The 24,353-nt window shown below is 34.8% G+C and overlaps 1 protein-coding gene across 2 annotated transcripts in view; it reads left to right on the top strand.

Moving 5' to 3' along the window:
* Positions 1-24,353, top strand: part of SMC1B (structural maintenance of chromosomes 1B) — a 134,888-nt gene that overhangs the window by 73,756 nt on the left and 36,779 nt on the right. For both annotated transcript variants that reach the window (XM_037846362.1, XM_037846363.1), the window contains exons 12-15: positions 10,614-10,760; positions 21,143-21,280; positions 21,584-21,700; positions 23,147-23,253. In XM_037846362.1, the coding sequence (XP_037702290.1) occupies positions 10,614-10,760; positions 21,143-21,280; positions 21,584-21,700; positions 23,147-23,253 (509 nt within the window). The remainder of the gene's footprint in view (positions 1-10,613; positions 10,761-21,142; positions 21,281-21,583; positions 21,701-23,146; positions 23,254-24,353) is intronic.

Here is a 24,353-nt window from a genome sequence, read left to right on the forward strand (position 1 = left end):
TGATAACTAGCTTTTCCAAGTCTGCAAAGTAGGTTGTTGGCATTTTGATTGACATTGCATTGTATCTGTAGATCAGTTTGGGTAGGATTGACATCTTAACGATATTGAGCCTTCCTGTCCATGAACATGGAATGTCTTTTCATCTCTTTAGGCCCCCTTTTATTTCTTTTAGTAAAGTTGTATCCTTTTCTGTGTAGAAGTCTTTTACATACTTGCTTAAGTTTATTCCTAGGTACTTGATTTTTTTAGTTGCTATTGAGAATGGAATCTTTTTCTTGAGTGTCTCTTCAGTTAGGTGATTTGTAGTGCATAGGAACATTATGACTTATGTGCATTAATCTTGTATCCTGCCACTTTGCGGAATTTATTTATTAGCTCAAGTAGCTGTGTTGATTTCTCAAGGTTTTCAAAATATAAGATCATGTAATCTGCAAATAATGACAGTTTAACTTCTTCCTTTCCAATTTGGATGCCTTTTATTTCTTTGTCTTGCCAGATTGCTCTGACTAGAACTTCTAGCATAATGTTGAATACTAGTGGTGACAGCGGGTATCCTTGTCTCGTTCCTGATCTTAGAGGAAAGGGTTTCAGTCTCTCACCATTGAGTACTATGCTGCTGTTGGTTTTTCATATATGCCATTTATCATATTGAGGAAGTTTCCTTCAATTCCTACCTTTTGAAGTGTTTTTTTTTTTCAAAAAAGGTTGCTGAATTTTGTCGAATGCTTTTTCAGCATCTAGTAAGATAATCATTTGATTTTTCCCTTTTAATTTGTTAATGTATTCTACTACATTGATTGATTTTCTTATGTTGAACCACCGTTGCGTGCCTGGGATGAACCCCACTTGGTCATGGTGTATGATTTTTTTTAAATGTGTCTTTGGATTTGATTTGCAAGTATTTTGTTGAGAATTTTTGCATCTGTATTTATTAGGGAGATTGGCCTGTAGTTTTCCTTTCTTGTAGCATCTTTATCTGGTTTTTGTATTAGAGTGATGTTGGCTTCATTAAATGAGTGAGGTACTGTTCCATTTCTTCAATTTTTTGAAAGAGTTTAAGTAAGATTGGTGTCAGTTCTTTTTGGAAAGTTTGGTAGAATTCCCCTGTGAAGCTATCTGGCCTTGGGCTTTTATTTGTAGGAAGCTTTTTGATGACTGATTAGATCTCTTTACTTGTGATTGGTTTGTTGAGGTGTTCTATTTCTTCTCTGGTCAGTCAAGGTTGTTCATGTGTTACCAGGAAATTAGCCATCTCCTCTAAATGTCTAGTTTGTTGGCATAGAGTTGTTCATAGTATCCTCTTATGATTTCTTAAATTTCTTCGGGATCCACAGTTAATGTTCCCCCTCTCATTTATTATTTTGTTTATTTGGATTTTCTCTCTTTTTGACTTTGTCAGCCTAGCTAAGGGCTTGTCGATCTTGTTGATCTTCTCAAAGAACCATCTTTCGGTTCTGTTAATTCTTGCTATTGTTTTTTGTTCTCCATATCATTTATTTCTGCTTTAATCCTTGGTATTTTTTTTTCTTCTACTTGCTTTAGGATTAGTTTGCTGATCGTTTTCTAGCTTCTTCAGTTGTTCCAGTAGTTCTTTGATTTTAGCTCTTTCTTCCTTTTTAATGTATGCATTTTAGGCTATAAAATTTCCCCCTCCATACTGCCTTTGATGCATCCCGTAAGTTTTGATACACTGTGTTCTTGTTTTCATTCATCTCTAGATATTTAGCAATTTCTTTTCCAATTTCTTCCTTGATACATTGATTGGTTAGGAGTATGTTGTTTAACCTCCAGATATTTGTGAATATTCTAGACCTTTGATGGTTATTGACCTCTAGTTGCATTCCATTGTGGTCACAGAATGTGCTTTGAATAATTTCAATCTTTTTAAATTTATTGAGTCTTGTTTTGTGCCCCAGAATATGATGTATCCTGGAGAAAGTTCCATGAGCACTAGAGAAGAATGTGTATCCTTGCAATTTGGGATATAATGCTCTATATATGTCTTTTAAGTCATATTCATTTATCACATTGTTTAGGTTCTCATTTTCCTTATTGGTCCTCTGTCTGGTTGATCTATCTATAGGAGAGTGTGGTGTATTGAAGTCTTCCACAATTATTATAGAAATTTCTATTCCTTCCTTCAATTTTGCCAATGTTTGTCTCATGTACTTCGGTGCTCCTTGTTTGCATAAACATTTATGATTGTTATTTCTTCTTCTTGAATTGTCCCTTTTATTAGTATACAGTGTCCTTCTTTGTCTTTTATGACATCCTTGGATTTAAAGTCTATTTTATCTGAAATTAGTATTACTACCCCTGGTTTCTTTTGGCTGTAGCTTGCATGGAATATTTTTTTTCCATCCTTTCACTTTAAATGTCTTTGTGTTGCTGGGTCCTAGATGAGTCTCTTCTAAGCAGCATATTGATGGTTCATATTTTTTAATCCATTCTGCCAATCTATATATTTTAATTGGGGAGTTTAATCCATTCTCATTCAATGTTATTGCTCTGAAGGCATTTCTTGAATCAGCCATCTTATCCTTTGGTTTTTATTTGTCAGATCTGTTTTTTCCCTCTCTTTGTTTCCTTTAAGGTAACCTTACTAAAATTCATCCATTCTGTGCCCTTCTCCAGGCCTCTCTCTCCTTTTCTTTTTTTCCAGCTGATAGAGCTCCCTTTAGTATTTCTTGTAGAGCTGGTCTCTTCTTAACAAATTCTCTCAACATTTGTTTGTCTGTAAAAATTTTAAGCACTCCCTCAATTTTGAAGGAGAGCTTTGCTGGATAAAGCATTCTTGGCTGGCAGTTGTTCTCTTTCAGAATTTTAAATATGTCTACCACTGCCTTCTCGCCTCCATGGTGCCTGCTGAGTAGTCAGTACTTAGTCTTATGTTGTTTCCCTTGTATGTGATGAATTGCATCTCTCTTGCTACTTTCAGAACCTTCTTCTTCCCTTCAGCATTTGACAGTCTGATCAGAATTTGTCTCGGAGTGGATTTATTTGGATTTATTCTGTTTGGAGTTCGTTGGACATCTTTGATTTGCATGTTTATGTCATTTAAAAGGGTTGGGAAGTTTTCCCCAACAGTGTCTTCAAATACTCTTCCTAGTTATTTACGCTTCTCTTCTCCTTCTGGAACACCGGTTATTCTTATATTTGTGTGCTTGATGTTGTCCATCATTTCCGAGATCCATTTCAAATTTTTCTATTTTTTTCACCATTTGTTCTTTTGTGCTTTCACTTTCTATCACCATATCTTCAAGTTCACTAATTCGTTCCTCTACCTCTTCAAATCTGGTGTTACATTTCTCAAGAATCTTTTTAATTTGATCAGCATATCTTTTATTTCCATAAGATCTGCTATTTTTTTATTTACTCTTGCAAATTCTTCTTTATGCTCTTCTAGGGTCTTCTTCATGTCCTTTATAACTGAGCCATGATATTGGTGTTTGCATGTATTTCTTTGATTAATTCCTTCAAGTTCTTTGTCTCCTCTAGCTTTTTAATTTGGACGTTTGGGTTATCCGTATCTTCTGGTTTCTTTGTATGTTTTATAATTTTCTATTGTTTTTGGCCTCTTGGCATTTGCTTACCTTGATAGGGTTCTCTTAGGATATGTAGGATTATTTGAACATTTATCTATAATTTGGCAGAGCTACAGCTTGGTAGAGTGCACTTTCCCTGACCTATTAGAAGATGGCACTCTCCCCAACTTCATCTGTGCACTGAGTGGGGGCCCAAACCATGTGAAGGTCCAATCAGTGCACTAATTTTCTGTGTGCAGTGGGGACCGCCAGCCTTGTGGGTGGGGGCATGCCCTATGAAGTTTGTCAGGGAGTCTGCTCCAGGACACAGTGGTCCCAGCCTTTCCCAGGGCTGCATGTGGAGTACTGTGGGGCTGCAGAGCTGCACATCTCACCTTTCAGCTCAAATGTCCCACAGTCCCTCTCTGCCCTGGGCCCATGAGTCCCTGGGATTGAGGGAGGGCTCCTGGCACTTCCGTGCAGCACCCCTACCTCTCAGCTCTGACACCATGGGCTCCCCTGAAGGAAGGGTGGACGCCATCACAAGCCCGCCAAATCCCAAATTCCCTCAAGGAAGCTCTTGGCCATGGTGCTGTGAAGGGTTGTCTCCCAGCCAGCTGCAAAGATGGCTAAACAGGGCACGGAAATCTGCCCCTTTTCCATGTTTGTCTGCCTGCTCCCTCCTCCAGTCCCTAGCACAGGGGCTCTTGGCCTTGGGTGTGTGAAAGGTTATCACCCATGCCAGGCACTGGGGAGGGTGCCCAGGGCATGGAAGGCTATTCCCCTCCAGGCTATCCACTGGCTTCAGCCGCCTGTTCCCCAGTGACATTCCAGGCCGAACAGTGACCCGTCTTGTACGCATCATCTTGGTTTCTCCAAGTACACACTCACTATGGGTGTAGAAGTCCCTGCCCAGTTGGCGGAACCCTGTAGTGCTTTCTGTCCTATATCTAGTGTATTTCACAGAGGAGAATTTTGCTCTGCCTCTCCTAATCTGCCATCTTGGATCCCTGGTAGTATGAGAATCAATTTTTTAATGTTTAAGAACTTTATGTACCAAAATTTTAAAATCTGGAATCTCTTTAAATACATATAATTATACTATCCACTCCCCTTAAGCAGAGAATAAAACAATTACTTGCTTTCTCCTTCCACAGACTATATGGGTGTTTGTCTAGAATAGTATTTAGAAAGATCTATTTATGCTCTCCCCTTTTAATATGGTAGAACAAAGAAAAGACCCAGAAAAATGTCAGTAAGAAGCTGGATTATTTGTGAAAAGATCATCTTTCCAAAAATTGCCAACATTAAACAAGAGAGAATAAAAGTGCAGGGTACAATAAGTTAGAAAAACTGGATTCCACCTGGAATAAAATATAAAAGAATTTAAACCTTATACCTTATGTAAGAATAAATTCCAGAGGGATTAGAAACATAAATGTAAAAAATGAAACCATAAAACTATTAAGAGAAACTGGGGGAAATTGTTTCTTAATCTCAGAAATGAGAAGCCCTTTCTAATGTGACCAAAAAAAAAAAAAAAGGCAAAACTTTAAAAGATTTGTAAATTCACAAAAACATTAAAAATTTCTGCTTGTCAAAACCTACTATAAGCAAAATCAAAAGACAAATGACAAACTGGGAGAAATATTTGCAACTCAGAGTAAAGAACAAATTTTCCTACAAATTGATAAGGAAAAGAACAAGAATACCATGGAAAAATAGACAAAGGATATGAACAAACGTTTTCAGAAATGATAATACAAATAGCTCTTAAAACATGAGAACACATCCTCACTTATTAATATGGGAAATCCAAATTAAAATTACAAAGATACTATTTATATGTATGAGATTAACCAATATCAGAAAGTTTGATAACACTTTATGGGGAAAGAGACACTTAATTTACTGCTGTGGGAGTGTAAATTTATACCAGGTCTGTGAAAAGGGCAATTCCACAGTTCTGTTTTTTGAGGAATTTAGAATACAGCTAAACTCACGTGTATATGAAATAATGTATGCAAGGTTTATATGATAGAACCATGTGTGTAATAGAAAAAATTTAAATAATCCAGTTATCTATTAGTATAAGTCTAATTCAATAAAATTCTAATGCATTCGTGAATGGAATACTATGCAACCTTAAAAAGAAAATGATGAAGCTCTTAATGTAATATATCTCCAAGATATAGTCAGTTTTAAAAAAAGCAATATGTAGACTAGTGCATAGTATGTTTTCATATATGTAAAAATGGGGAAAGAAGATAGGAAAGCATGTATTTACTTGTATATGCAAAAATATTTCTTGGAGAATACACAAGAAATTGATAACATCGATTACCTCTGGGGATGGTAACTGGGTGGTTGGAGACAGGTATTTCAGGGAAACTTCACTCCATACTTTCAGTACCTTTTGAATTTAGAACTATGTGAGTATATTTCCCACTCCAGATATAAAAGAAAATGCTAAAGTATACTGTTTTCATACTAATGAAAGGCAACTTAAACATATATATGTAATCTGTATAGTGCAAAAATTATGGGATAATCCACATTTGCAGTTTATAACACTGAAACAATATTTCTTGAAACAGTTGACCTTGCTTCAAGGTTAGGGTATCCATCAGAACAAGTTTTTAATGCCAAAGAATTCATTCTTTTTACAGGTCCATACCCTCTGGAACTTTTTTTTAATGCTGTTTAAAATTTCCCCCAACTCTATTTTTTTATGAGATCCCATTTGTGCCAGTGCAGATATTTTTCATGAATGTATCCCCCCAATGTAGACATTTGGGATTACTGCACTGAGAAACTCAGTTACTAGAAGCTAAGGAGACTGCAGCCTGGGGGAAAAAAAAAGATTGTCCTTCCTGGAATAAGAATTTGATTATAAATGAAATGAAAGTAGATTTTTCATGTTTGAAACTACATTTACTTTTAGAAGAACTGAATTATTTTCATATACCTAGAAACTATGGAAAAGACTGAAGACCTATAATTTTATGAATTGTTGCCCATGCATTTTTAGAATTGAAGAGGATGAATAATACAGTGGTTAAGAAAGTAGACTTAGAGGTTTGATCAACGTGGATTTTTGTCCCTGTATATGGCCTTAGGCGAGTTACTTAATTTCTTTATGTCCCAGCAAGTAAAATGGAAATCTCTCTCACACAGGGTTGTGAAAATCAAATCAAAAAGCACAGAAGCATTATATTAAGCACACTGAGTGCAGTATTAAATGGTTGCAATAGCAGCAACAATAAAGGAAAAAAAAAACACCTCAGTAAATGATTTGTTTGTACCGTACTCCTGCTTGAATTGGGGAAGTGGCCTTACCAAAGAATCAGCAACTGAGAAGAGGAAGAGCTGGCACTGCATCTCCCTGTATGTTAATGGCAGATTCTTAGTAGCTCTAAGTTGTGGTTTCTTGATACAGTTATCTCTCTTCTCTCCAGGCAGTCCCTATGGATTTTTTGTGTGTGTGTGTGTTGTGTTTCATTTCTATTCATTGGAAATAGAAGTTAATATATGTTTAGTTTAGGAATTTTTTGAAAATAGAAACTCAAAAAAGGAAAATAAAACCCATCCCTACTTTATCCCCCTAGGAATGAGCTGTCAGATAAAATATTTAGACATATTTATACTAAAAAAATTTTCATTGTTTATCTGAAATTCAAACTTAACTGGGAATGCTGGATTTATATTTGCTAAAATCTGGCAATCAACCCTAGAAAGAACTACCAGTTAGTATTATAATGTATGCATTTTGTAGTCTTTTTCCCCCAGTCATATATAAAAAATAATATAAGATTCTTAATATTATATATTTTTATGTAGAGGTATATGATATATGTTGTAGCCATAATCTATGATGTTTATTGTTTTATTTAAATACTTTTAAAAACAAATTAGATTATATGATAAACATTTTTAATTAGTTATTTTAATTGTGGTGAAATATGCATAGCATAAAAATTATTTTAAGTGGACAGTTCTTTGACATGAAGTACATTGACAATGCCGTTTAACTTTCACCGCTGTCTATTTCCAGATTATTTTCACATTCTAAACTAAAACTGATGCTCATTTAACAATAACTCCCAATTCCCCAAACCCTGGTAAGCACTGCTCTGCTTTCTGTCTCTATGAATTTGTTTATTCTAAGTATTTCATGTTAAGAGAAATCAAGCAGTACTTGTCCTTTTGAGTCTGGCTTATTTTACTTAACATGATGTCTCCAGGGTTCATCCATTTGTAGCATGTATCAGCACTTCACTTCTTTTTATGGCTGAATAATATTCCATTGCATGGAAAGACCACATTTTGTGTTTCCATTCATCTACTGATGAATACTTGGGTTGCTTCCACTTTTGGGCTATTGTGATAATGCCATTATGAACATTTGTGTGCAAATGCCTGTTCAAGTCCCTGCTGTCAATTTGGGGGGCGGGTATAAACCTAGAAGTGGGATGGCTGGGTCATATGGTAATTCTATACTTAACTTTCTGAGGCACTGCCAAAATTTATGTAAATAAAATAATAAACATCATAGATTATGGCTTCAACATATATAGCAGCTGCACCATTTTAATTCCCACCAATAATGAACGAGTGTTCCTTTTTCTTCACATCCTCTCCAACATTTGTTATTTTCTGTTGTTATAACAGTAGCCAGTCTGTTGGGTGTGAAGTGGTAATGCAATGTGGTTTTGATTTGTATTTCCCTAATGGCTGATGAGTTGAGTATTTTTTCATATGTTTTTTAGCCATTTGTATATCTTCTTTGGGAAAATGTCTATTCTAGACTGTTGCCCATTTTTTAACTGTGTTGTTTGTATTTTTGTTTTGAATTGTAGGATTTCTTTATATTTTCTGGATGTTAAATCCTTATTGTTTATGTAGTTTCCAAAAAAGTAGTCCCCAGGGTTTTCTGATTACATCTCTTAAGTATATCTCAAATGTCTTCCCTTTTCTTCACCCTAGGTTGTTGACTAATTTCATACCATCATCTCTGGCTTGGCTTTGACCCATCAATTTCCAAATAGGTGCCGGAATGGTCTATCTAAAATTCCTATCTGACAATTTCTCTCCCCTGTTTGGTGTCACATCCTTCCACGCCAGTCCCCTTCACCTCCTTCTACAGGTCCCACCAGCCAATCCTCGGTTCAATTAGCTACATGTTCTTCCCAGAATGGCATATGAAGCGCTCCATGAGCTCCGCTAGCCTCGTCTCTAGTTATTCCTTAACTCAGTTGATTTCCAAGGAATTCCAAACTACCTATGTTCCTTCTTTCCCCATCCCACCCGTGACACACGTTCACTCACACACCATCTGTTTATGCATCCATGCCCCACTGCCAGCATTCTACCACTGCTCTTTCTCTGGGCACCTCCTGCTTATCTGAATTAGGGACTGCAGGTGCTTGTTTAATATTCCTCTCCCCTTCCTTACTAACAAAATCTTGGTTTTATTTTATGTGACAAACTAGGAGTGGCCATTGGATGTAAATGGCAGTCATCAGCAGGCCTGCCAGGAAAGTTTCTTAATAGGGCCCTTTTATTTTTCCTCTCCCTTCCTGTTGTCTTTTTAAAATACAGACACAATGGCTGAAGCTCTAGGAATCACCTTAAACCACAAAACAATTTTGAAGATTGTCATATAAGAGACACTGATGCACAACACACACACATCACTAGTGGCAAAATGTAGATGTAAAGTTAGATTTATTGACAGCAACTTAGAAGAAGAGAAGTAGCAGCCCATGTGATTCCTCCATTTTCATTTCATAGAGAGGCAAGCTCTGGCCAGGCAAAAGCAGCACGTGCCTCCATCCCACTTTACATACCACTTTACATATTTATGGGAAAGCTGGAAGGGTGAACAGTGGGCTTTCTGGTCAGAGAAATAGCTTTTCCAGACTGAGCTTAGCTGCATGAGTTCAGTTTCCATGCCATAGCTGCTAGTATTCAGAGATCTAGGGTTCTTCCAGAGAGCCAGGTTAAAACCTTATGAGCAAGCTCATTGCAAAACTAGTAGACTTGAGAGGGAAATGTGCCCCCAGGGCTTTGCAGAAGGTAAAGAATTTGTCTCTCCTTGAGGAGTAATACAGTTGTTAAGGATGATAAAGCAGTGTTCTTTTAGGAGTCTCAGTTCTTGATAACCAAGGAGCCATCATGCAAACTCTGGACTGCTTACCTTTGGAACTCCATTTGTGAGAGAGAAATAAACCTAGTTTTTTGTTAAATGTAACTGAATTTCATTCTAACTAGTACCTCAGATAAGATGGTGAAAACCTTCACCTCCAGAAAGTCTTCCATGGACCTCTAGGCTAGATTGGACCCCCACGGTTTTCTGCTTCCGGATTACTCTGAGTGTGTTATTATCTTCTTGTCACTTTATATTGTAATGATCTGTTTGTATGTTTCTTTTCCCTACTAGCATGATTTCCTTGAGGGTCTGTACTGCATTTCATTCATTTTGTTCCTTCTAGTGCTTAGTGTAGAATATCTCGAATATACAGCAATCACCCAGAACACGTTTGCATGAAGGAGTGAAGGGGAAGACTAATCTTTGTTGGCTTTTTGGGGGGTGTAAGGGATTATCTTAGGTTACATGTTCTCATCCTGCTTTGATTAACTGAGAAACATTTGCAGAGCACTGAGAATTGCTTTCATATCCGTATTAGGGAATGTGATATTTTTGATATGCTTACATTTACAATGTTGACATATGGTGCCAAAATGCAGGATTATATAACTTAACCATTTTATATTAAATATAAATATCCTTAATTTTACTTATCAATGTTGATTATAAGTTTGGAGCTATGCAGCTTATTTTGAACATTTTTAATTTCTGCTAACTTGTTGCTTAGAATTGCATTGAACTTTGGAAAAACAGGGTTTTGTATCTGTGGTTTGTTTATTGTTTAGTGTCTGTTCATACGTTAGGAATTTTATTAATAGAGTTCAGTGAGTGGTTACTTTCCCCTCCAAAACTGCAACTATAAAAATTGCCATGTTAAGTCCTTATTTTTATATTCTTTATAAATATTTCTCCAAAATAAAATCTTTTTTATTTTACAGACAGTAGCTCTTGATGGAACATTATTTTTAAAATCTGGGGTGATCTCTGGAGGGTCAAGTGACTTAAAATACAAAGCTAGATGCTGGGATGAGAAAGAGTTAAAGAATTTAAGAGACAGAAGAAGCCAGCTAATCCAAGAACTAAAGGTAAATCCATGTCAGAAAAGTTATAGAATGCTAAGTAAAGTAATTGTGTTTTTAAACTAGTTTTTTTTTAATAAAAGTAATATGCTGGTAGCTCCCCCCGCCCCTTTTCTTTAATAGAGAGGTTGTGGGTTTACAGAACAATTATGTATAAAATACAGGATTCCCATATGCCACCCCACCACCAACATTGGTGCAAAACATTTGTTAACAATTGATGATAACACATTTATAATGGTACTATTAACTAAAGTCCATGGTTTAACTTAGGGTTCACTGTTTGGGTAGTGTAGTTCCATGGAGTTTTAAAAGTTTTTATTCTGTTACCATATATACAATCTAACATTCCCCCTTTTAATCACATTCAGATATATATTTCAGTGCAATTAATTGCATTCACAATGTTGTGCTATCATCACCACTATCCATTACTAAAACATTTTCTATCATTCCAAATACATATCCTGTACATTTTAAGCCTTAACTTACTATTCCTTATCCCCTTCCTGTTCCCTAGTAACCTATAGCCTAGATTCTGACTCTGTGAGTTTGCTTGTTCTAATTGTTTCAAAGCAGTGAGAGCATATAATATATGTCCTTTTGTGTCTGGCTGAATTCACTCTACATGATATCTTCAAGGTTCAACCATGTTGTCATGTTCAAAACTTCATTCCTTTTTATGGCTGAAAAATATTCCATTGTATGGAAATTCAAATAACACAGAATGGAATAAAGTAAAAAAAAAATCTTTTCCTTATCCATTGTCACATCTCAGCATTATTTGCTGAACACAGTTTGATGGATAGCCTTCTGGAAATTTCTCTGTATATGCAAGTATATATTATTTTCCATATTTTTTTACAATAGACTTTTGCTATAAATAGTGTTTCGCAACAAGCTTTTTCATTTATCATAATATGGACATGTTTTCATTTTAGCATATAGAGATCTAGTTTAGTTTTAATGAATACTGTCTTATATTTCATTATATAAATTTTACTGGTTTAACTACTTTCCTGTTGATGGACATTTTGGCTTATGCTATTACAAATAATGTGGCATTTAATATTTTTTAGAGAGGGGGAATAGCACATTATCTAGAAATATAAATTCTATGGCCAGACTGCCTGAGTTTGAACCCTGGCTTTGCTGCTTATTAGTAGTGCAACCTTGGGCAAGTTACCTAATCCTTTTGTCCTTAGTTTCCCCATCTGTAAAATGGGGAAATAAAATTACCTTCCTTTTAGGGTTGTTGTAAGGATTCAATCAGATAATCAATTTATCATAGTATCATTTGTTGGATATTATAAATCTTACCTGAAATGTACATAAAACAATATGGTAGAGAAGATCTAAGATGGAGGCATAGAGAGGAGTGGAAGCTAAGTAGTCCTCCTGGAACAACTAAAAAAAACAGAAACAACTATTAAATAATCCAGAATAACTGCAGGGGGACAAACGAGACGATCCACTCCTCATACACCAACCTGAATTGGGAGGAATGCCCAGATCACAGCATAAAATCTGTAAGTAAAAACTGCAGATCCAAATTGTGAGACCCCTCCCCCACAGCCCAAGTTACAAAGCCTCATGGTGCCAGAGAGAAGCTCTGTCCCAGCAAGGGAATATAGCTCAGCTGAGCTCCAACTGGGGTTTTAATTAGCGAGTGTGAACTGCTCACTACAAGGTACGAATCCCCAACAAGTAGACAGAGGCTTTGGGTGACAACTGACCTTGGAGAGCTGGAGCGTCGCCTCAAACTAGCTCTGTTCCTTTTCTGACTCAGTGGAGAAAGCTTCAGCCATTTTCAGTTCCCAGTTCTGTGACCCAGACAAGGGTATAGCACAGGCAGAGAGAAACCATTGAAATGCTAATGACCTCCCCCTAGGGCATCTATTTTCTTTAAGAGGATACCTGCCTTTCATTCAGAGCTTACACCAGTTAAAAATTATAGGCTAGCAGGCGCCACCTGCTGGGCAGAAAAGCACAGTGACCGGAGGCATCAGAGGGTGTACCAATTTTGTAAGACACACCCTCAGGGAAACCAGATACTGAATATTTCTTCCTTCTGGGACCTTAGCCCATTCTGGTCTGGGGAGGCCTGATTGGGTAACCAAGGAAACCATGCCTACACAACAGAAAACTACAACCTACACCAAGAAAAATGAGGTTATGGCCCGGTCAGGGGAACAAACTTGCACTTCAACTGTGATGCAGGAATTGACACAACTAATAATTACTGAATTCAAAAAATTTAGGGAAGATATGGCAAAAGAGATGAACCATATAATGAAAACACAGGACGTACATAAGGTAGAAATTGAAAGTTCAAAAAACTAACTGGCGGAATCTATGGAAATGAAAGGCACAACACAGGAGATGAAAGACACACTGGAAATATAGAACAGCAGATCTCAAGAGGCAGAAGAAAACACTCAGGAACTGGAGAACAAGGCACCTGAAAGCCTACACACAAAAGAACAAATAGAGAAAGAATGGAAAAATACAAGCATCATCTTCGGGAACTTGAAGACAAAATGAAAAGCAAGAATTTACATGTCATTTGTGTCCCAGAAGGAGAAGAGAAGGGAAAAGGGGCAGAAGTAATAATAGAGTAAATAATCAATGAAAATTTCTCATCTCTTATGAAAGACATAAAAATTACGGATCCAAGAAGCACAGCGTACCCCAAACAGAATAGATCTGAATAGGCCTATGCCAAGACACTTAATAATCAGATTATTAAATGTCAAAGACAGAGAGAGACTCCTGAAAGCAGCAAGAGAGAAACAATCTATCACATACAAAGGAAGCTTGATAAGACTATGTGTGGATTTCTCAATAGAAACCATGGAGGCAAGAAGGAAGTGGGGTGATATATTTAAGATATTGAAAGAGAAAAACCACCAACCAAGAATCCTATATCCAGCAAAACTATCCTTCAGATATGAGGGAAAGCTTAAAATATTCTCTGACAAACAGACGATGACCGAGTTTGTGAACAAGAAACCTGTTCTACAGGAAACACTAAAGGAAGCACTGCAGACAGAAAGGAAAAGATAGGAGTGAGAGGTTTGGAAAACAATTTTGGGAGATAGTTGCAAAGCAATGTAAGTACACTGAACAAAGATGACTGTGAATATGGTTGAAAGAGGAAGGCTGGGATCATGTGGGACACCAGAACAAAAGACAAACAATAAAGACTGGGACTGGGTAACTCGGGGAAATATAGGATGCTCAACAATTGTAATGAAAGGTACAAATATGTTTAAAAAAAATAATATGGTAAGCACTATATAAATGTTTGTTGTTATTGTTACTCTATCTTTATTTGTTTAAATATTTCTCTAAGATGAATTCCTGTAAGTGGAATTTCTGGGTCTAAGGGTATGTGTATTTAAAACATTGATAGATCCTGCCTAGTTTTCATCAATAGAGTACGTGTAATTGACTGTTTAGGTCTTTAGATTGCAACACTGAGCTAGCAAATATTTAAATCTTTGCCAACCTGCTTGGTAAAAAATAATATCCAATTGTTCAAATATGCATGTCTTGAATTATAATTGAAATTGAGCATTTCCTTATATTTTTATGGGTTCTTTATACTTTTTTTCTCCTTGAATTACCTACTTATTTCCTGTGTTTTATTTTTCTGTTAAGTTATTTGTTATTTTGTTATCTACTTCAAGAGCTCTTTGTATAATAAGTAAATTAGTCCTTAATCATTTATCTTGTAAATATTTTGTTTGACTTTCTTTGTTGGCTTTTATTGAGATATAATTTAAATGTAATAACATTAGCTGATTTTAAGTATGTAATTCAACAACCACAACCATGATGTAGAAATTTCTATCACACCCCACCTCCCCAAATTCCTTTGCGGTCCTTTGAAGTCAATCCCTTCCCCATGACCCCCTGGCTCCTGGCAACGCAGTCTACTTTCTATCATTATAGTTTTTTTTTCCTCTTATAGAATTTCATATAAATGGAATCATACAGTAAGTAGTTTTTTGTGTCTTTGTTTCTTCACCTTGCCCAGTGCTTTTGAGACTTATGTTATGTACATCAAGAGTTTATTTTTTTTTATTGTGAGTGTCTGATTGACATTTCACTTCATTCTTTTTGCCATACATTGTTTTTAATCTTAATGTAGCCAAATTTATTAATGTTTTATAACTTCTGGATTTTTTTTTCATCCTTAAAAAGATCTTATTCTTTCCAGAGATTACAAAGAAATTCAAAAATTCTTCCTTCAAGTACTTTATTTAACTTTTAATGTTTTTCATTTGGAATTTATTCTGATTAATGGGGATCCAGTTTTATTTTTTCCAACTAACTTCCCAATTTATCATAGTATCATTTGTGGGATATTGTAACTCTTACATGAAATGTCAACTTTAACAGATACTAAATCAGTAGAATGGTTTTAATTTTTTTCTATTTGCCTTCTTTTGTGTACATAAATTACTAGTTTTTTATTCAAGGAGATATTCCATCATGGTTACTCAACTAATTTTAATCTTTTTCTGTTAGTATAAGACCTTATTTTCTGTTTTAGTCTAAGGTGTAGAAATACTCAGTTTTTAAGAGTTTACAAATTTTGACCTAGGCACAGAGAAAGTTCCAGGAAGGTGACAACTTGAAATGAATCTTGCTTCCTATCCATGTCCATACTAAGTTCCCCACCTTTGTGTCTCACCTGAACCAAGTGAACAGCTGTGTTCAAGTGATGTCCTGGGTTCTAGGAACACCAGCAGGAAAAGCTCGTGCAGGGCTTCCTTCCTTTTGATCTTTGAAGAGAAATGGGGGAAGAATCAGGGTGTAGAGGCATCCTGGGTGTACATGAGGTGTTTGTCCCATATGAATATGCCTGGTCTCCTTGATCCCCGTGAAGCTAAAGAGGAGCTGAACAAGAACTATGTGGCCCCCCATTCTGAATTTGAGAAAGTTCAAGGAGACCAGACAGACATACTTTCCTAATGTCTCAAAGAAGCCTACTGGCAGTCTTTTTTTGTAAGTCCTGGCAGTAGGTATAGAGAATGCTTGTGGAGCTGCTGGCACTCAGGGTACTTTAATAATCAAACTGATCCTCAGTGGGCAAAGAAATATATAAATGCATCTAAGGTGGTCCGGGTGCCAGGCAACAATTTGAAGGGAAAAAGTAAAGGAGCATTAAGGAGATGGAGTAGAATATAAAATTCACACACACACACCCCTCCCCAAAAGACTTTCTGGAACTAAAACCATATTTTTTAACTATAGAATTCAGTGGATGAATTGAAGAATAGGATTATCATTGTTGAGAACCAAATTAGTAACCTGGAAGATAAATGGGAAAAGTATCTAATGAGGAGAACGAAATTACGGAGATAAATTGTAAGCTAAATAGAGACTTAACAGACACAGGAGACTTGACATGAGAATAATACGTGTTCCAGAAGGAGAAAAAGGAACAAAGAGAAGAGGAACTAATTAAACAGGAAAAGGAATTTCTCTAAGCTGAGGATCAGCCTTGAGTTACCAACTGACAGGAAACACAAAGTTCCATGTAGGTATGAGGAGAAACAACACACGACAATGAAGATCTTGGTGTAATTTCTAAACTCCCAGGTTATAGAAGTAATGTTAAAAATCCGCCTTCCAAAATACCTTGTAAATATAGATACAGTAGCTATATAGGCTTTTTATCCACAAAACTGAATGAGACTTGGAATAATATCTAGAGGCAACTGAGGGAAAGGCCTGCAACCCAAGATATCATTTACCTTTTAGGAATCCACAGATATGCAGTTTCAGAGAATGTCATCCACATACTCCATATGAGGAAAGTGTTAGAGGAAGTACTCTAAGCAGCACATTAATTAGAATAGTGATCTAATTATAATAAACTAACAGTGCTAAACTAACTCAGCAAAATCTAGACATTGGAGATGGAGAAGGGGTTAAATGTGTTCTAAAGGTCTCAGCTGTGAAGAGGAGGGGAAGTAAGAATATTCTAAAAATGTATCTTGGCAGGGACGAGGGTGGGACTGTAGTGTCATAAGCACACTAGAACTTCTAAGTTAACACAGGAATAAATAGCAAAGCAATGAAAATAATGAATGAAAAGAATAAAACATTAAAAACTAAGAAAGATTCAGGAAATAAAATTTTGTCTATTGGTCATTATAGTAAACATAAATGGATTAAAGTCTGTCATTAAAAGACTAAGACTGTCATAGGTTAAAAACAAAACTCAGATAAATGTCATTTACAAGAAATCATCCTAAATTAAGTATTGAAATTAATGGGAAAAACACCTAACAAATACAAATGGAAAGCAGGAGTGACAGTATCAGACAATGTGAAATTTAAGGTTAAAATCTTCATATATAGTAAGCTTTCGATAAATATTGAATGAATGAAAGACATTATGTAACAAAAGATGAAAATCTTCATTATAAACCTATTTGTATAGACCTAAATATTTAAAGAAAGAATAATTCTTAACATTATAGTGGGAACTAGTAGGCAAAAATAAGTAATAACCTAGATGAATTAATAAATATTCAATAAACATTTTAATAGATTTATTTTGAGACTGTATGGCATAGTGGTTTGACTAAAGCATGGGATCTGGAACCAGATTACTTAAATCCAGATCCTAGTTCTACCAGGTATTAGCATGGGAGCTCTGGGCAAGTTACTTAAATGCTTTTATACTTTAGTTTCCTCATCCATAGAATGGGGATGATAATAGTGTCTATTTCATAGCATTGCTGAGAGGATTAAGTAGGTTCATAAGTGTAAACTGCATGAAACAGTGATAAGGGCTCAAAAATGTGAGCTATTTTTAAAAATACCCACAAAATATTTATAAAAATTGATCTTATACTTGGCCACAATGAAAACCTCAACAGTTTTCTGAAAGTAGATATTTTCTAGGTCACAATTCCTGATCATAATTTAATGAAATTATAGTGACCAAAAAATCTTGCTCTACATAGGAATTTAAAATGCAACTGTAGATAGCTTTTGGATCGAAGTAGTCAAAAGGCAAATTTAAAAATATTTTTAAATGATGACCAGGAACATACTTCCTACCAATATCTTTGAGACACAGCAAAAACTATAATCAAAGGAAAATGCCTTCATTGTTAGATGAAAAATTGTGGAATTAACCTTAAGGAATTAGAAGAACCACAAAATAAACAACAAATTTTAAAAGGGAATTTATTTTTTAAGCTGAAATTAATTAAATAGGAATCAACTCAAAATAGAAAAGGGACAAATGGATCTAAAGCTGGTTCATTTGGAAGACCAATAAGGTAAACTTTTTGTAACCCTAATGAAGGAAGAGGGAAGCAGCACTGTATATTATCAGAGATGAGAACATTAAAGTAATTTTAAGAGAACCTACATGCAACCAATTCTAGTAAAAACAAAAAAAATTGAAAACTTGGAAGAAATGGATGATTTTCTGCAAAATATAAATTACCAAGATTAACCAGGAAAAAACGTGGAACATTTGAAAAGACAGGTCGTGGCAGTCAGTGATGTGGTTGGCCAACCTAATCCCCATCCACAACCTCTGCCTTCTTTCTTGCCTCTATTACAGAATCATAAAAAGTAAAACAACTTGATTTCTCAAGTTCCATGGTAGTAAGGAGTGGCCTTGTGGCAGTTTTGGCCAGTGAGATGGAAGTTGAAGTGATGGTGCTCCTTTTGTATTTTCTTCTTTCCGAATGGAACATTTCAGAGGCCTAGAGATGCTGCAGCAGTCTTGCCCCAAAAGACAGCAAGCATGAGCTGAGAGCCAGATGCTGTTGTTGAGCCAGTATATTATTCTAAACTGCTTTTGTGTGAGAAAAAAAGATCTACAGTATTATGCCACTCTTGGTAGAGTCATGTATCATTGAGAAAGCTCCAGAAACACAGAAACAAATGGGTTCACAGTTAAATTCTAAGATAGTTCTGTTACTTAAACCATTCTAGAACATTGGAAAAAATGGAAATCTCCCCAATTTATTTTATAAAGCTACCATAACTTTAATGTCAAATATTATTAAAATAGTACAAAAAATAGAAAGAACTTTACTTATGAATATAAATGTATAGATTCCAAATACAGTATCAGTATAGAGAACTCAGCAGTGTAGTTAATAAAATACATCTGTGAATAGGATTTTTTTTCAAGAATGCAAGGGTGTTTCAATATTAGGTGATCAATCAACATGATCTGTTACATTAACGAATTAAAGACAGGGTGAAGATCATATGTAGAGAGGGCATTTGGTAAAATTCATCTGGTATCGTAATTCAAATACTAAATAAAAGAGTAATTGGTAGAAATTATTTAAATAGTATGAATAGCTCTTACTAAAATCTAACAAATAATTTCTTAAATGGCAAACACTTTAGTTGAAATCAGGGCATAGAAGTATCTGCCTTCACCATAATTATTCAACATGGTTTTGGAAGTTATAGTAAATGTATTTAGGCACAAAATGAAAATTTGGAAATGAAAAAAACTGATTGTTGATAACAAGATGGTACTTTAAAAACTACTAGATTTAATAAGAATGGAAGGGCTATATAAACAAAAATCTAGTTTTTCTCTATAATTATCAAAAAGCATCTAGAAATGGGAAAATATTCTGTTCACAAAAGGATTAATTATAAATATTAAGGAACAGTAATATTTTTAGAAAACTAAATCTTACTGAGGGACATAACTTCTGAAAGACATAATATATTCATGAGTTAGAAGTCCTACTCCAATTAATATATAACATGCATGCAATTTTAATTAAAATGCTAACTGGAATTTTTCAATTTGTTAAAATTATCCTCTAATTCTTACAAAATAAAGGATTTTCTGAGAATAGTCAAAAAAATATGTGACAAAAGAGAGTGTGAGGAGGACTTCCCCTTCCAGCAGGCGGTATACTTTGAAAAGCCATTTAATCAAATTGATTCAGGATTGCCATAGGACTGGACAGATTAATGGAACAATAGAAATTCCAGAAATAGAGCCAGGTATATTCAACAATTTAGTTTACAGGTAAGGTGATGCAAAGGATTTATTTAGTAAATGGTACTGTCACATGTGGTGAAAGTAATTTTTGTCCCATCTTATAAAAGACATAAAAATAAATTCCAAATGCATTAAAAAATTTACTGTAAAAATTTTTAATTGAAAACTATAGGTTGTATACTATCATAGAACTCTTTTAAGTTGGCATAAAAAAGACAATCTGATAGAAACACATGGGCAAAGGATAAGATCAGACAGTTCATGGGAAGAAGAAATCCTAGGACCAGAAAACATGGACACATTATCAAATTCTCTAATACTTGAGGGAATATAAATTATATTGATAAGGTTACTTTATATCTAATAATAATATTTGGAAAAAGTTATATGTATATATATAAAATGCTTATCACTGGTTGGGGATGTAAGGAAAAGAGTACAGGTACATTGTTTATAGTAATGTGTATTGTTACAGCCTTTTGGGAAAGCATTCTGGTATCAGCTAATAAAATACAAACATGAATACTTTTGACTTTTGACCCAGTAATCTCACACTGGGGAATCTATTGCATAGTAATTAAAAAAAAAAAAACACCAAAACTTGAGGGTATGCATACAAGATATTTGTTGCAGCATTATTTGTGATGGCAAAATCCTGGAAACAAAGTGAATGTCCATCTGTTAGAAATAGGTGAATAATTTTGGTACAGTCACACTCTGGAATAATATGCAGCCATTAAAAGAATGAATTTAGGACTTTATAAGTTGACTGGAAGGACTTTAGTGAGTAACTGAAAGAGAAAATCAGGATGCTGAAAGTGTGTTCAGTTTGATTCTAAATTTGCAAAACAACTGAAAAGACCAACATGTGTAGGTGAGTATGTATACACACACACACATATATCCATATCATATCCATGTATTATTATAAGGGCTTGGAGAAAGAATACAGAAGAACAAAAATTAGGGAGATAACTTGGTTGAGTAATAGGATAAGTGAAGGGAGAAGGGAAAGGGAAGGCAAGCAAAAAGATATGAGGACTGCACTAAAAGCAAGGAAATGTGTGTTACCTGGTCCCATTATGCTGTTCATGTGCGTTGGGCAGAACTCACACTCCCCACTCATCGTTTTTCACGCCTAAACTGTTTCCTGTTAGGAAGTGTGTTCATTTTTTGAGGATGCTATATGGCATCTTGGTTACTCCAGATGGTTAATGTACTTTAATTGCCCAGTCTCATCTGCAGACAGGAAAGTGGAATTAGTGTGGTTGTATGTGAAATCAGTGAATTATTGCAAATGAAAGCACTTTGAAAAGTGAAAGTGCTTTTCTATTGTAAAATGTTCTTACTGTATTTCTCTTTTTTTTAGGATTTAATGAAGATACTCCGTAAGGAAACAGATTTGAAACAAATACAGACTCTAATACAAGGAACTCATACACGACTCAAATATTCACAAAGTGAGCTAGAGACGATTAAAAAGAAGCATCTTGCTGCTTTTTACAGGGTAATATAGGCCTAAATCAAATTCAGTGGAACTTAGAGCCAGAACACAGAATTTCAGGAATTACATTTATATAGCACCAAATAATTTTTAGACACTTTATCCCATGATTTCAATTATATTATAGTTCTTTAGTTTTACTTCATTTTTATGGTTGTCAATCTTGTTATCCAACTGTACCTGAATTCCATCTTATCCTAACAGAGTCTTCTTTTATTCTAAAAGATTCCTGCCACATTTTTGGCCTCATGATAGAAAACTAAAATAACCATGTTGAAAAGAAAATTTTTTTTCTTTTATAATTAGGAACAATCCCAGCTACAAAGTGAACTGCTAAATATTGACTCTCAGTGTACCATGCTGAAGGAAGGAATCAAAGAACGACAACAAAGAATTGAAGAATTTCAAGAAAAAATAGATAAGGTCATAAATGTTATGTTGATTACTAAATAGCATATAAAATACAGTTCTAGACCAGATTTAGTAGCTTCTTGAATTTGTGCTAATGCAAAAGTTAATAGGTAACAATGCCCTTATCAGAAACATCCGTAAGTAAAGTTTCATTGGTTTGCCAAGTTCATTTCCTTGCATCTTTTCAGAACCACTGTTACCCACCTCAGGAGATAATGACCAGTGCATAGTTACTCTTATACTTTCCAGCCTTTTCCTGCCCGTTATAAAAATCACATCCTACTTGTTCTTTCTCCCATTGCCCTTATGCCAGGAGGGGCAGAACTTTGTTATCAGGTTATCTTTTAATGTTACTTATTCACTCAGTAATTATTTCCTGCATTCATCTGTTATATACCAGACACAGTGCATGGCTCTGGGGCAACAAAGATTTAGTCATCTAGCCTCTACTTGTAAAGAAACAGAAACTTGCTCATGTAGTCCATTCCACTGTTGGATATCTGTAAAAATTCTTAGAGAATTATTTCTCACACTATCACCCAGTAGCTTCTACCCATTGCGTTTAGTTCTGCCTTTTATCACATGATTTGAAACATTTATGAAGCTACTCAGTTACCTTTTCCAGTTTATGTATCCCTAATTTCCTTAATCATTTCACATTTACCTTAGATTTAAGACCAGCTCTGATAACTACCCTCGGGATGCTCTATTGTTTGTCAATACCCAGAACAGAGCATGATGTCAAGATATTATCTGACCAGTACAGGATACAAATGAAACTCTGCACACAACCATGACTTTCTACTATATGGAAAGTTAACTACTTATGTTAATTGTAGCTTACTACTTCTACATCAGCTGTTTTAGCAATCATATCTCATTCATATTTCATTTATATTCAACTAAAATCCTAAACTTTCTTAATATATCTTGCCATTAAAAAGAGGTCCCGCTCATCCTGTAATTGTACATCAATGCAGTGCTTTAAAAACACTGAAGTTAAATTTTATTTTGTTGCTTTAAGCCCATTCTAGTTTTTCCAGATCATTTTGACTCTTAATTTTATGGTCTATTCCTCTTGGTTTTATACTGCCTGAGACTCTATCACATTACTCTAATATAAATGATATTTTATTTATTTATGTAGAATGTTACATTTTGGTGTAAGCTAATGTAGATGGAATACCACAGTCTTGCATTAAACACTTCATAAAGCCAAAACTTTAATAAGACCAGTTATGAGCTTTCCTATTTAGTTTTTAGAATAAGAAAATTGACAATAGATGGGCATAGTGTATAAAGTTAAAGGAAGACAAAGCACTGGATACAGTAATGCTTGTTGGGATCAGTTTGAGGCCTAATCCAGGAAATTCTTGTGGAGAAACTTAGATTTAAGTATTGTCTATATATTTTCTTAAACTTAATTATTAAACCAATTGTTTTATAATAATTTAAAAGGTAGAAGATGATATTTTCCAACACTTTTGTGAAGAAATTGGCGTGGAAAATATTCGTGAATTCGAGAGCAAACGTGTTAAACAGCAACAAGAAATTGACCAAAAAAGGTATTTTTATTAAAAGATTGTTGGTAAGGAGCTTACAAATATGTAAAAGTAACCATTTTTATATTAAAAATATATAAAGGTAACTATTATTTCATGTTTGAGAGGAATTATGCCTGAGAAAGTCTTTATTTTAATTCATCAGAAGTTGTTAGAAAACAATCATATTCTTATAAAGAGATCTAATTATTTTATCCCATTATTTTTTAAAGAGACAAAGCATAAGTATACAAAATAAGAAAAAGAGAATGGTTATTAAAAGAATAACCAGACACAAAAGGACACATTGTATAATCTCACTGATTTGAAACATTTAGAATAAGCAAACTCAGAATCTAGAATAAAGGTTCCAAGGGGATGGGGTGGGGATAGGGAATGGGAAGTTAAGGCTGAAAATGGTTGGTGGTGATGGTAGCAAAATGTTGTGAACATAATTGACAGCACTAAAATATATATTTGAATGTTAAGGGGGGGGGTACGTTTTATATATGTTGCTAGAATAACAATTAAATAAAATCATAGGACAGTACAACACAGTGTGAACCCTTAGTTTAATGATGGGCTGTAGTTAAAAGTATAATAATAATATTCTCTGCTCAGTTGTAACAAAGGTACCACACTAATGCAGAATGTTTAAAATGGGAGCAGCTGTATGAGAACTCTGTATTTTTTCCATGATCTTTCTGTAAACCTAAACTTTGCTAATGAAAATAATTATTTTTTAAAACCTACTGGGGTTTTGATTGGGATTGTATTAAATCTATAAATCAATTTGGGAAGAATTGACATGTTAGTACTAATCATGAACATAGTATCTGTCTACATTTATTTAGGTCTTTAATTTCTCTCATTAATGTTCTTTAGTTTTCATAATACAGGTCTTGCAGATATTTTGTTAAATTTATCCCTAAATACTTCATATTTTTATATTATTTTAGATGGAATTGTTTTTAATTTCGATTTCAAATTGCTTGTTGCTAGCATTTTGAAATACTTGTGGTTTTTACAAATTGGCCTTGTATCCTGTGGTCTTGCTGAAGTTATTTACTAGTTCTAGCAGCTCTTTTGTAGATTCCGTAGGATTTTCTACATAGATGGTCATA

The sequence above is a fragment of the Choloepus didactylus genome, chromosome 8 (assembly GCF_015220235.1).
Source record: "Choloepus didactylus isolate mChoDid1 chromosome 8, mChoDid1.pri, whole genome shotgun sequence".
Taxonomy (NCBI): Eukaryota; Metazoa; Chordata; class Mammalia; order Pilosa; family Megalonychidae; genus Choloepus; species Choloepus didactylus.